Source organism: Indicator indicator, chromosome 20, assembly GCF_027791375.1.
Source record: "Indicator indicator isolate 239-I01 chromosome 20, UM_Iind_1.1, whole genome shotgun sequence".
In the NCBI taxonomy this organism is placed as follows: domain Eukaryota; kingdom Metazoa; phylum Chordata; class Aves; order Piciformes; family Indicatoridae; genus Indicator; species Indicator indicator.
The window spans coordinates 19,150,350-19,164,065 of record NC_072029.1 but is presented as its reverse complement, the minus strand read 5'-3'; the positions used below and the strand labels follow the sequence as shown (position 1 = coordinate 19,164,065).

The following is a 13,716-nucleotide window of genomic DNA, read 5'->3' as shown; positions in this document are numbered from 1 at the left end:
ACAAAATATGTTGATCTCAATTCTTTTGGCTACACTCTTATTTTGTTATTGTTACACAGGTAGAGAGGATGTTTCTATGATCATGAATTAGAACTCAAGTTTTTCTACATACATCTTGCCGTTTAACTCTCATCTGACTTGTAAAATCTTTTGTGCACCAGTTGTTTGTGCTTTTTGGCAATTAGCCCAATTAACCTTTTTTTTTTTAAACAAAAATATTTTGTTTATGATTTGCACTGAAGTGATTAGAGTAGAGCTAACTAGAAATTTCCATTCAGCACTGCTAAACACGCTCTGTTAAAATTTTGGTAAGTAAAAAGCTGGGTCATTCCCTGTCTCCATCCCAAACTGTATGTAAGTATTTTCTCATGGGATTTCTCTGAACACCAAAATCAGAATATAATACATAATTTACAAGATTTCCAGCTCAAATGATACTTAAAATCATTCAAATTGAGTCAGAGCCATTCAATCGCAATCCCTTTTTTAAAAAAATTATTTTAAGGCTAGCTTACCAGTTGGTCTCAGTCATAACAAAGTGCCATAATAACATGTCTTGCTGGTGTGAAATCAAAGAAAAGGCCAATTAAAGTGTGCCTGTGATATGGAAAATTCTCTCATGCAACACTGCAAGCAAAGGTGATAATAATCTTTGGATTTTGGCCATTTGTTAGTTTTAGAAACAGTTTCATCTTTCAAATGCCATCACCTTGTTTGAAACGAGTGGACTAGACAATATGCGTCAGTTAGGGATGATGGGACATATGACAAAGACAATAGGAGGAAGTTCTAATTTCATCTGTAGGTACAAACAATATGGGAGTTCAGAGGTGTATCTCAGATTTTCAAGAAGAACAACATCTGCCTTTCACATCATCTTTGCTAATGAGGAAACAAATGTCAGGCATATAGCTATGAGATTTACACCTATTTGAAATGGCTTTAAGATTATTATTCATACCTGCCAATGACTCTCCAGCTTCTGTGCAGGTGAACTTACTGTGTTATAATGAAAGATATCAGCTTTTATGCACTACAAAAATATCAGCTAATGATAACAATGTGTTGTCTTATACCACGCTGTGAAGGTATTCATTGATGACAACCAAAGCTGAAGCATTTGTTTATACTGGTGTCTTGGCTATCTGATGTCAAAACAGACATAATGAATGAATCATTACTACTAACACTCTTTTATCTCTGCACAGAATTTTTCATGATTTTTAAATCACTTTAAAACAGCAAATCCCATTAATTTTAAGCCAGAAGACTTTTAAGTATTATGGTCACCATCAGTAATGAGTTAAAGGCTTGACTCTTCTGCATCCCTCATTCCTAATCTACAGCCCCTTAATCCAACATTACTGTAGAGAATGAAAAAAGTTTAATACCAAACTAATCAGTGAGGAACTCTACCAGTAACCTTCCCCACACTGATAACTCTGAGTCCCTTTTCTTTATCACCTTTACAATTCTTAAAAGGTCTCTAACTTTCACATTAGCAAATAACATTTCATTTGGCATGATACCAAATACAAAACCCTCTTATTATCTTTCCATTAACTAATTTGAATTTTTTTTTCAGTTTAAATAGCATTTCTCCATTGCATGCTTTACTGAAGTTCAAGTAGAATTCATCTATTTCATTTCCCACTTTAAAAAAGCAGCTCTTCTAACAAAGTAGAGTATTAGTTCAGTCTGGTATGATTTATCTTCTGTTAAGTTAGATTGCATTCCCTGTCATTTTCCATTTATCTCTGTAGTTAGCTTCTTTATTTTCAGAATTTTGCCTACAGCTTCTCAACCTGCTGAGATAAAGACTGAGTTGCTTGATCTGATCTGGTGACCTCTATTATGAGAAGTTATTAAGCATCATTGTCATCGTACCTGTGATTTTAGGAGCTAATTATTTCAGCATATAGAAACGGAGAACACCCATTTCTCCAGAAGTACTGCACCAGACATGAGTCTGATGGATGTTTTAGTGGGGCAAGCAGTACAGCATGCCAAGGAAAGTAATCTCTTAGGATTGAGCCCATTCATAAAGTCTGGCAAAGCAAGAAACAGCTCAGAAAGTCTTACATAAGTTTAGGGATGAGATTTGGCAAAAATACACCCAGTTGTTTTCCTTCCCTTTTCAGGTTCAGTTCTATCTCAGACAAAATTAATTCAGTTTTCATACACAGATTCAAATTATCCATCCTGACTTTGAACCATGTTCTTCTTACTAAAGTGCTAGAGCTCTTTTTCATTCCTTTGCACTCTAAAGATCAGGAAATTCTCCAGAGAATGAGCTAATAAATTTCCTTCTCTTCAGACATGTTCCTCAACTTTATGACTTATACTGATCTGTTCTAGAAGGAGGTGGATGTGTCAGGGGAATAATTTGAATTTTTTTTTTTCCCTTGTCACCATAAGAAATCTTTCTGTTGCATATCCACACCAAATCTGCTGTCATCCAATACATAGTGAACTTCCCTGTTTTGTGAACCAATGCTGGTAACAGGTTTCCTGAATTTTCTTTAAAAGGCAGAAAAATGTCTCATGTCTCTCTCCATTATTTGTACAAATCCCAGTTTTTTCCCATTACCAACAGACCAGTCCTTATGTAGAAAGACATCAAACAGAATCTGTACAATCACCTCTTTTGTCTTCCCGATCCTTCCCTTTTTTCCTGTTAGTTTCACTTTTCTCATTTTCCTTTACCACTAACCTTTGTTGTTCCTTCTTCAGTGCAACAAACTTCTTCAAACCTAATTCAGCTCTTCCTCTTCTTTGCCTTTGTGGTCATGTTTCCACCTGGGTCACATTCCTCATCTAGCAGGCTATATAGCTTCCTTATTTGCAGATCTTATTTGACAGATGCCTACATATTTGTGTCAGAATCTACTCTCCTTTCATGCATCTTGTCTTCAAAATCTCATTCTACCATCAGGCCTAACCTTATTCTTCTATCCCTGGGTCCCCTCTTTCTCAAGTGTTACAAAGTGACACTTCATATATCAACATATTCTACTGCATATCCACTTCTGGAATAATGTAAATGTTCTATCTTCAAATCTTGTTGTCACATCCTACTTCAAATATTGCTAAAGCTGTCTCACTTATTATCCCTGTCTTGCTTTTGTTTGAAGGAAAAATACTAACTTCTTTCAAGCAAACTCCCTTCTTTATTCCCTTTTAGCAGCTGAAACTGCAATATCATTTCTTCATATAACAAGCATTTCTTGCCCAGTGAACACTCCGGCAAGAAGGGCCTCTGTCTAATTCACACCACAGAGACAAGGAAGATCCTGAAGATCATGAATTGCTTGTAGCCTACCAAAAGGAGGTACAAAAGTCCACGAACCCAAACAAACAAGGACTCAATTCTTCTCTACCAAGGACTGCATCCCACGTAAACTCCTATTTACAATTCTCCTCCCACTGTTTTGGCTAAATCTATTGTCATGCTTCCTAAATGTTGTAAAATTACAAATGGGTCTTGGAGAGGTCTGAGACTCTCAAATATGGATTTTTCAGTTAGGTCAAGCTGCTTGTATTTTAGCACTGTAACATAACTGACAGCTGTTTCCCCTTAAAAATAGCTGCTTCCCTATCTTCTTCAAACACCAAAAGATGAAGCTTTAAAATATGTGATGACATGGATTTGTATTACATAACATTAAACACAGAGTTAAAACTGCTCCCACATGTAATTTCCCTTTGCTGTTGGTCTTACAGGTGTTCTCAAGTGGAGGGGAACTGCCTCTGAAAGTTTTCCCAGAAAACTAGCTCATAGAAAAAGATATTTCCATCAAGAACTGAGCATGCCGCTGTGTGACAGCATCCTGTGTGTGAAGTTGTAACTGCTTTTACCATTGGACAAGCCAAATGGTCACTTCACAGAAAGCCTTGCATGAGACCAGGAGGTGCGTTTTAGGTGACCTCTAAATTAGAGATTGGCTCTGAGACAGGAAAAGGTGTCAGTTAAAGAAAAGTGGATTCAGGGTGGAGGACCCATTGTTCCACCCATAATTCATGCACCAACAGAGCATCGCTTTCCTTTTCAATGTCCTACATGACAAAAAGAGTTTAAAAGGCAAGAAGCCTATCAGAATCTGGGTTATTACACAGTCAATGATGCAGAAAAGGACACAGAAAGGATATCTGAGATAACTCTGTCCTGTGTGAAACAAGATTGAACGTATCTGTTTGCCTTACAAGATGGTACAGACATGGTCAGAGCTACTGGGGAGTGGTGGCATGCTGAGGTGACTCTGGATGAGGCTTGACTCTGACTCTTTGGCAAGGAGAGCTTCTGATCTTTATTAGAACCCATAGCTATTATTGTACTATCAATATATAATGTATACATATATATATATATAAAAAAATAATATTTCTCCCAGTGAAATGCTGTCCTGTGGAGATGACTTAAATCAGAACTTTGATACCTTTTTTTGAAGGAAGATTCTCAGAATGTGTCTTTCAGCCAGACAAATAATTACAGAAGTAAAACCAAGTTGACAAACAGATATATTTGAGCATATCACAGGGCATAATAATGATAACAATGAATAGCTCATCCAGCATCATTAGAGCATTTCAAAACCAGATCCCAGGGTTTGTTCAGGAAGGTAAACTAGTCCTGCAAATGCTGAAGCTATGCAGTCACTGACCCTTTAGCCAGTCTGATCAGGTTTTCCTCTCACACAAATTTCAAACAAGCTAAAATTTCCATCCCCTATAACATGCCAAGGGCAGCTCAGCTTCACTTATTACAGGAAGGATATTTTTGGGAGGGAATAGGTTTACTGGACAGCTATTAACATGATTTGATGCTTGTATGTGGTTATTTTAAGGAAAGAGTAATAGGAAAAATGAAGGAAATTTAACTTTCCTACTTCAGTAAAATAGTACCACAGGAATGAAGAAGTGCTCATGGACACAGAACAATGTTCTACTTGTGTAAGTCCTTAGGAAAAACTGTTGACAGGTTTCAGAGAACTAGATAAATTGCTAACAACTAAAGGCAGACTTACCTGGTGTGACAAGTCCTAGACTAATAAGGAATCAAAATACAGGTTGTTCCATTTAATAAAAAGGCATTGGACATTTGCAAAACCAAAACAAAACAGGAACAACAAAAAGCAAACAACCAAACCAAATAAGCCAACAACAACAAAAAAACCCCCCACAAAAATAAAAAACCCAACCAACCAAAATTGCCACACTCAGAAAGGAAAACAGCACAAATAATTTTGGAATGGGGCTGTGCACATTTCTGGAGCAGCAAATATTACAGAATGATATTTATTAGAGTTGTAGAATCACAATAAGGAAAAAGGTGTTGATGTGTATTTTCCCAGGGTACAAGTAGCCAGCCTTAATGAAGCACACAGCCTCCTGTTAGTTTGCAAAATCACTCTCCTTAGCCTTTTTTTTCCCCACAGATAAAGGCAATGTTTTCTTTACTCTCACACAAACACTTCAGAGAAAAAGAAAAATGAAAAGACACTGAAATGACCAATGCTGACTGCAGAATTACATTTGTGATCTGCTATCAGAACATGATAAAGTATCCCTAAGTCAACAAAAGAGAGTGCAGACTCTGGGGTTTTGAAACAACGGTCAGCAAATCGGTGAGCAGCACAATGAATCCATGTTTCAGAAGAGGCTCTATTTATTTTCTCCAGGTAGTTTGAGAACTGCTTTTGCACAAAGGAATTTGACCTTAGGAATCTTCTCATTTGTTACGTTTTGTGCTATAATAGGTTCTAGCAATGAGAGTTTTCTGCAGTTATTGCACAGATTAAGGAAAATCTGGCAATGAAAATACACAGTGTGACTGGTTGGTAAGAATCAAATTTAAAGAGGGTTTCTCAATGACTGGGTTGGAATCAGCCAGATCCCAATTTAGCAGTGGTTTTGCATGAGTAAGCAGAGTGAGGAAGGTTCCAAGTGTTGGAGGTGACGAGGCAGCATCAAGCAGAGAAAACCTGTGCTGCAGTTCCAGTATATGTTGTAACCAGTCAGACTGTGGGGTTTATTGAAGCTGCCATTACTGGCTTAGTGGAAACCTCTCCTGAGTGTTCACAACTTTCTTACATGCAATGGTGAGGTCCATTGCAGCCCCCTTTAAAGCTCAGTCTCTCTGAGGTACATGGATAATATCTTGTAGCTCTTAAGAAGAAGATTTGAGCACACATTATACATGTTCAGGAAGATTAGTCCTCAGAGCTAGTACAATACACCCACTATTTTGTAATTTTTCACTGGTTGTAAAGAAAAAAAAAAAGAAAAAAGAAAGAGGCTACAATTGTTAGTGACTAGCATTCCTTCCTGTACCAGAAACAACAACACGTTCTCAGCAACTTCCTCAGGAATTCTCACTCCTCGTTGGCCATTTGTTATCAGTTCTACCAGTGATGATCATTAGCGCAGGGAGTTATGATAAAGTCATTACCAAGATCTACAAAGCCGTGCGAAGCGCTGCATTTCCTGGCATGCGTTCCCATTGAAGCCAAGCCCTCAGCCTGCCAGTGGCTCACAACAGCTGCCCCACAGACCTCGCAGCAATCGGCGATTTCCCGTTACAAGAATAATCAGTAACAGCGTCGGAACTGTGGAGCCAGACCAAAAGTCAGCCTATCCCAGCATCCAGCCAGCAGCAGTAGCACACGGCAAGGCACAACACAAAAACAGGGCACATGGAGATCGCATCTAGACAGGTGGGTTTAAAGGTAGAGGCATGTTTGTTTAAGTAACTGGTCTCAATTCATTTGAACCTCTTCAGGCTTTTGGCCTCCTCACATCCCAGTGCTGAAAGTTACTTATCATGGGGAAAAAAAATACTGTGGCTTGTTTTAAAAACAAAGACCAAGCCCCCAAGTTTTTGGACTCTCAGAACTAATGTATAACCACTCCTTAAACATTACTCATAGAATTACAGAATGGTTTGAGTTGGAAGGGACCTGGAAGATCATCTAGTTCCAACACCCTGGCACTGGCAGGGAGAACTTCCACTAGACCAGATTGCTCAAGGCCTCATCCAACATGGCCTTGAATGCCTCCAGGGAGGGGGTATCCATGACCTCCCCAGGCAACCTGTTCAATGTCTCATCATCCTTAGTCTAAATCCTTACTGTTATCATAGATGTCTAAATTTTTATCACATCCAAGTTATTCCTTTTAAATGCTGAAAAGGAAAGATTTCAACTGTCCTCATGCAGAAACTAGTTCACACTAAAGGGAAACTTTATTTTTTGTCTTCTTTTTTCATCAACCACAAAAAAAAAAAAAAAAAGAACTGATATGTTCAGATATTTCAATTACTAAAATTTCTCTTCTTTTTTATAATAGCCTGTTTAAAGCCCGTCCGTAGGTAAGTATAGCTGAGACTGTTTTTTCATCATGTATGATGCATTGTTAACATTGAATTTCATGTCCCATTTTACTGATCAATCACTGTAACACAGAATTAATTTTTTCACTGTGTTTATAGTGTAAAGCCTCTATATGAGTAGGTTATTTAGATGTCCTTTTTATACAGGAGAGGTAAGAAAGCATTTCAGGAAAAGGCCCTGGGGGTGCTGATGGCTGCATAGCTGAACATGAACCAGCATTGTGCCTATGTAGCCAAGAAGGCCAACAGTATCCTGGCCTGTATCAGGAAAAGTGCGGCCAGCAAGAGTAGGGAAGTGATCAGGTCCCTGTAACTTAGCACTGGTGAGGCCACAGCTTGAGTGTTGGGTTCAGTTTTCAGTGCCACAGTACAGGAAAGACATTGAGGTCCTGGAGCATGTGCAGAGAATACCAACAGGACTGGTGAGGGGTTTGGAGAGCATCTAAGGGAGCTTGGGTTATTTAGTCTCAAGAAGAAAAGGCTAAGAGGAGCTCTTACTGCTCTACAGCTGAAAGGAGGTTGTAGTGAAGCTGGTGTTGGTCTCTTCTCCCAGGTAACTAGTGATAGGACAAGAGGAAATGGGTTTAAGTTGTGCCAGGGGTGGTTTAGATTGGACATCAGAAAAAAACTTATTTACTGAAGAGAGTGGTGAGGCATTGGAATAGGCTGTCCAGGGAGGTGGTGGAGTCATCATCCCTGGAGATGTTCAAGAAGTGTATAGATGTGGTGCCTCAGGACATGGTTTAGTGGTCAATGGTAGGTGGGTTACGTTTGGACTCGATGATCTTAAAAGTCTTTTCCAGCCTAAGTGATTCTGTGAGTCTATGATACTATGATCTAGCTTCTTTAGTAAAATATGCACACAAAAATCAGGATAATTGAAACCTCCATTGAATTTTTTTTTTTTTTAAAAAAAAGCTCCACTAATTTTCTGTTAAAAAGCTGGTACAAAAAAAATCTCAGGGAGAACTATTACAGGATGAAAATTCCATTGTCTAAAACAACTCTTATTTGCCTTCAACTATTCATCCAGAACTATGCTAGTTATGTAAATAATTACTTACAATGCTTGTAACACTCATTTAATGGCACGTATTTCTTGATGATATGAGCAGCAAGTTCTTTGTCTTGATATTTGTAATATCCTAAGAGAAGCACTATGGCATAGCCATGCAGATCTGTTACTGAAAACTGCATAAACAAAATTTAGTTTGCACTTCTAAAAAAATATGCAAAAGCCTGAAATCACATTCTGCTGTATCTAGGGACAAAGAAAAAAGTCCTGCTTATTATAAACAAAAGATAGATATCAATGCAAGGTATTACACAGTACCATGCTAGAAGAGTAAAGGTACTTTAAAACGAAGTTCTGTGCAGCAGCCATGAATCTTCCTCGAAACTTTATAAACAGTTCTGACATTGTGGACCAGAACTGTAAAAATATTTAGACCCCTAAAGATGCATATAGGCAGCATAAGGAATTTTCATGTTCACTTTAGTCACTTAGATCCCCCGAACACAAACAGAGATGATTGATTGGCCTTGTCATAATCCATCTGTTAAAAACTGAGAGGTGATGGGAAAAATAAGCTCCTTGCTTGCATTATTAAAGAATGTTTACCATTTTATAGCAAGTAAAGCCATGCAATCAATAGCAATTAGGAGCACTGCTGCTTTTGGTGATCCTACCAAATGCCAAATGTGTTGTTACTTGCTAAAACGCCTTTACTAATCTAGAAATCTCTGCTGTAACTAGCTCAGAGAAATGAGGATAAATGACACATGCTATAAAATTATAGAATCACAGAATCAACCAGGTTGGAAGAGACCTCCAAGATCATCCAGTCCAACCTATCACCCAGCTCTCTCCAATCAACTAGACCATGGCACTAAATGCCCCATCCAGTCTTCTCCTGAACATATCCAGGGTCAGCGACTCCACCACCTCCCTGGGCAGCACATTCCAATGGGCAATCACTCTCTCTGTGAAGAGCTTCCACCTAATATCCAGCCTACACCTCCCCTGGCACAGCTTGAGACTGTGTTCCCTCATTCTGCTGCTGGTTGCCTGGGAGAAGAGACCAACCCCCACCTGGCTACAACCTCCCTTCAGGTAGTTGTAGACAGCAATGAGGTCACCCCTGAGCCTCCTCTTCTCCAGGCTATGATGCCATTTGTGTTAGAGTGCAAAGTGGAGTCAAGCCAATAGCCTGTAGTGTTACTGTAAGCAAACAAAAGGAAGAAACAACAATAAAACCAAAAAAGCATCCCATAAACACTTGTAAGAACCTCAGCAGGTGAGCAACTGAATGCATATCACAAATTTGGATTTATTTTCAAGAAAATGCAGAGACTGAAGAAATAAAAGCTTACATAAATCAAACCCATGCTGCTTTCAAGCTGCTCTATTCATGTCAGTTGTTACTGCAAGCTGTCAGGGAACAGCTGTTTTCACTTACATATAACTGTAGAAGATTTTTACTAGAGAGGAATTTGACAAAATGAAGAAAGCTTTTATATCCTGACCCTCTCTGATATTGACAGTACCACAAAAATATGTTTAATCTCTATAAAAGCACAATTAAAAGGAGGCTAAAATTCACAGAATTGCTTCAGTTGGAAAAGACTTCTAAGATCATCAAGTCCAGCTGTCTACCTAACACCACCACAGCCATTAAACCATGTTCCCAAGTGCCATGGCCACACATTTCTTGAAATCTTCAGGGATGGTGAATCCACCACCTCCGTGTAGAGCCTGTTCCAATACCTGACCACTGTTCCAGTAAAGAAATTTTTCCTAGCACAATGAATGACTGTTCCTTAATAAGAGCTCAGCAGATTTATTACGCTAATAAGTTGAGACCAGATTGGTGTCCTACCTTACTTAAAACTATCTACATATTAGGTGCCTAATCCATTTGATACTAGCTTTTCTTTATTTCTATCACTGATGGAGAGATTGGGCCATCACAAACAGGTTATTCATCCCTAGCTAAGAGAGATACCTAAGTATGTGACATAAACAACCCTCTAAATGAGTCCTCCTTTCAGCTGTCAAGACAAGGAGTGAAGACAACAAATAGACATGATGCCTCATGTTTAGATGTAGTGACTGATATCAGATAAGGTGGACCAACCACTGCTACTGTAACAGCATATCTATCTACCTATCTATCTATCTATCTATCTATACACACATACGCAAGTGTGCCTGTATACAGCAAAAAAGCCAAGATTAGGTAAATAAATCTACACAAATTCCCTGTATTTGTCAGAGTATACATCAAAGATGAGTTAATATGTCCAGAGAGTTAAGTACATCGTGGTCATTGCCTCATTTTGCACAGCTTGTTTGCTTTGCAGTGTATGAAACAGGGATATAAAAGACACTCACAGTTTGATAGACCTTGATAAGATGACAGACACGGTCAGAAGGATGCATCCACACGGACCAGTTTCAAACTGCAAAAGAAAAAGATTGGTTTTATTTGCTTTGTTGTCTACAACAAAGAAATCCTAAAGAAATGCAAATCAAACTAAAAGCAGGAAGAATTGTTCACATTTATTGTAAAACTGAATGTTTCTTTGTGTGCTAAACTGCAAGAGATGTCCATTTAGTATTTGAAACAACATTCAGAGGATGTCACATGAGACTGACAAACACAGAAAGACCGGAAGTGAACTGTAACATGTTTAGTATCTTTCTATACAAAATACCTGGTGAATGTTCTGCTGAAGAAATTCAGTCAAATCTTCATATCTTGTGACATTGTATAGTAATAGCTGGGAATAAATTTAAGAACAACAATCAGAAAGTAACTGAAACAATAACAACACACTTTTATAACCTGAAAGCTGAACCCAAACAGACAAAACTGACTGGAAAGACCCAAGTTAACAAAATGAAATAAAGATCCAATGAAATCCACCTCTTACTGTTGTTACTTGGTATAATATTTTATCTCAGCACTGAATTTTTCTGAATTTTTAAATATTGGTTCCTGATGTTTTTAATTCATTGCACAGTTTGATTCAATTTTAAGCAATGTTTAATCATGAAAAGAAACGTTCCTAGAAAAAGCATAGGAGTAATGTAGCTTTAGAAGACGTGGAATGGGCAAGGAGCTCAGAATTTTGCCAAAGCACTTCTTCTCACACTCAGAAAACTCTTATTTAACATCAAGTTCAAGACAGTACACAGACACAGGTTCTTACTTCAACATTCTTTGTCTATTTCTACATCTTTGGATTTTGACAGACACAATAGTCTAGCAGTTTTGGAGTGAGGAATGACAAAGCAGTCTGGGTTATATTCCTCTCCATCACATTTTCACCTTGGCTGTGTTCACATGACTTTTGATAAGCAGTATTTAGAGGCAGCACAATGGTGTTAGTTACACACTAAAATAGCCATCAGCTCAGAATTATGTTAACATATTCACGAAATAACTTATCCTGTCTCTTGGGAGACCATATTACTGCCAAGGTTTTCTGCTGCAGTCTCCCTGTGGTTTTCATTCCCTGTCATTCCCAAACTGTTTGGTTCTTATAAGTTGTTGACACATCTGTTCCTCCATTTAAGAGGCTGGTAATATTTCCTTAAACCACTAAAGCCTGGGGTTTGAGAGTTTCAGCTGGAAATAAAGGCATGACTGGAAAGCATCTTGCCATTTGGAGCATCTGGAGGAATAAATAAGGCAAAGTATTCTATGTAAGACAAGGAGAAAAAGTTGTCTTTTAATGCTGATGGCTGTGCTGCTTGACTTGAAAGGATTCCTGTTCACTCTAACTGCATATCAATAAAAGTGAGCATAGTTTATAAGCTTGAAAAGTAAATGGAACATAAAGAACTTCAAAGCGTCCAATTATCCACAAACACTGGGACAATTCAAGCCAGACAGAATACAGACTACCTTTTTCCTATTGAGTTTTGAATCACAATGAACCAATATGACATAAAAGATTTAAAAATACTAAGAAAGCAATGGAAATCAGATTTATTGTACTAAAATAAGAAAAGCTAGAAAGAGATTATATGGAGAATATTATTGTGAGTTACACAGAGCCTTACAGTTTCTAAGATTCCATCTGCCCTGTATTTTCCTACAGGAATAAACTGCTGGTTTCTTGAAGACCTGAAAAGGATATTCAGACAAAACCAAAACTCAAATTAAAAGGAATAAAATGGCATTAAAGAGAAATCAATATGTTATATGGACTGAATGATGAGCCAAAGATTTTGTATTATTTTTTTAACCACTTTCTCAAAATAGGGCCTCTTGAATAAGTTCATATTACATATCAAACACACTTTTATCAGTGCAGCATATGCTTCAGCTGTTTCTCTACACAGAAAGAGGATAAATTTACGTTTATGATGTTAATGACAGTTTTTATTGGAAAAGAGTATTAAAGCAATGACATTAAAACAAGCAGAACATATGTACAATATCATCACAGAGAGAGCATTTCATAGATGCAAAATACGCAAAATATCACTTGAAATGCTTTTTAAATTTGCTGTTTCTATTTCAGATATGAAGCACTTCTGTGCCCAAAAGCTTCTCTGTTATTTCTCAGCTATCTTAGCTATCTAATAAAAGAAATAACCTCTTCTCATAAAACATGTCTTACTTAACAAGGTCATGTAAGATCCAGTACAGCCAAAGTTAGTGATCTAAAAGTTAGATGTCTTATGTACAAGAAGCCTAATTGCATAGCACAAATCAACCAACTAGTAGGCAGCTACAGCAAAAGATAACAAATCCCAGCCATAATAGAATATCCTGCAATGCAAAATTGTTGGAGTAAAATGCTGTATCTGGAAAAATAACTCTTGGTGAGGACTTTTTGGGGAATCTGAGCCTCGGTGAAATCCACAGGACTTTTCACAGCCATTTCCAAGAATTTAACTATACAGAAGCTGGGCCAGCAGAAGTGACATTTTTGTTTGTCTCCCTAAGCCATCGCAGTCTGCAAAAATATGTTTTCCAAAACTTTCAGTTTGTAAACTATCATAGAATCATAGAATGGTTTGGGTTGGAAGGGACCTTTAAAAGTCCTTTAGTCCAACCCCCCCCGGAGGGAACAGAAACATTTTCAACTAGATCAGGTTACTCAGAGCCCCATCCAACCTGACCCTGAAATGTTTTCAGGGATGAGGCATCTATCACCTCTCTGGGAAACTTGGGCCAGTGTTTCACCGCTCTAATGGTAAAAAAAGGTCTTCCTAACATTTAATTTAATTCTTCCCTCTTTTAGTTTAAGACCATCACTCCTTGTCCTCTCACAACAGGCCCTATTAAAAGATTGCCCTCGTTTTTCTTATC

At 37.9% G+C, this 13,716-nt stretch overlaps 1 protein-coding gene across 1 annotated transcript in view; it reads right to left on the bottom strand.

Annotated features, from left to right (window-relative positions):
- MINDY4 (MINDY lysine 48 deubiquitinase 4) overlaps positions 1-13,716 on the bottom strand; it is a 57,299-nt gene that overhangs the window by 22,238 nt on the left and 21,345 nt on the right. Inside the window, 3 exon segments of the mRNA XM_054390111.1 lie at positions 10,782-10,849; positions 11,105-11,170; positions 12,459-12,522. Of these exon segments, the coding sequence (XP_054246086.1) occupies positions 10,782-10,849; positions 11,105-11,170; positions 12,459-12,522 (198 nt within the window).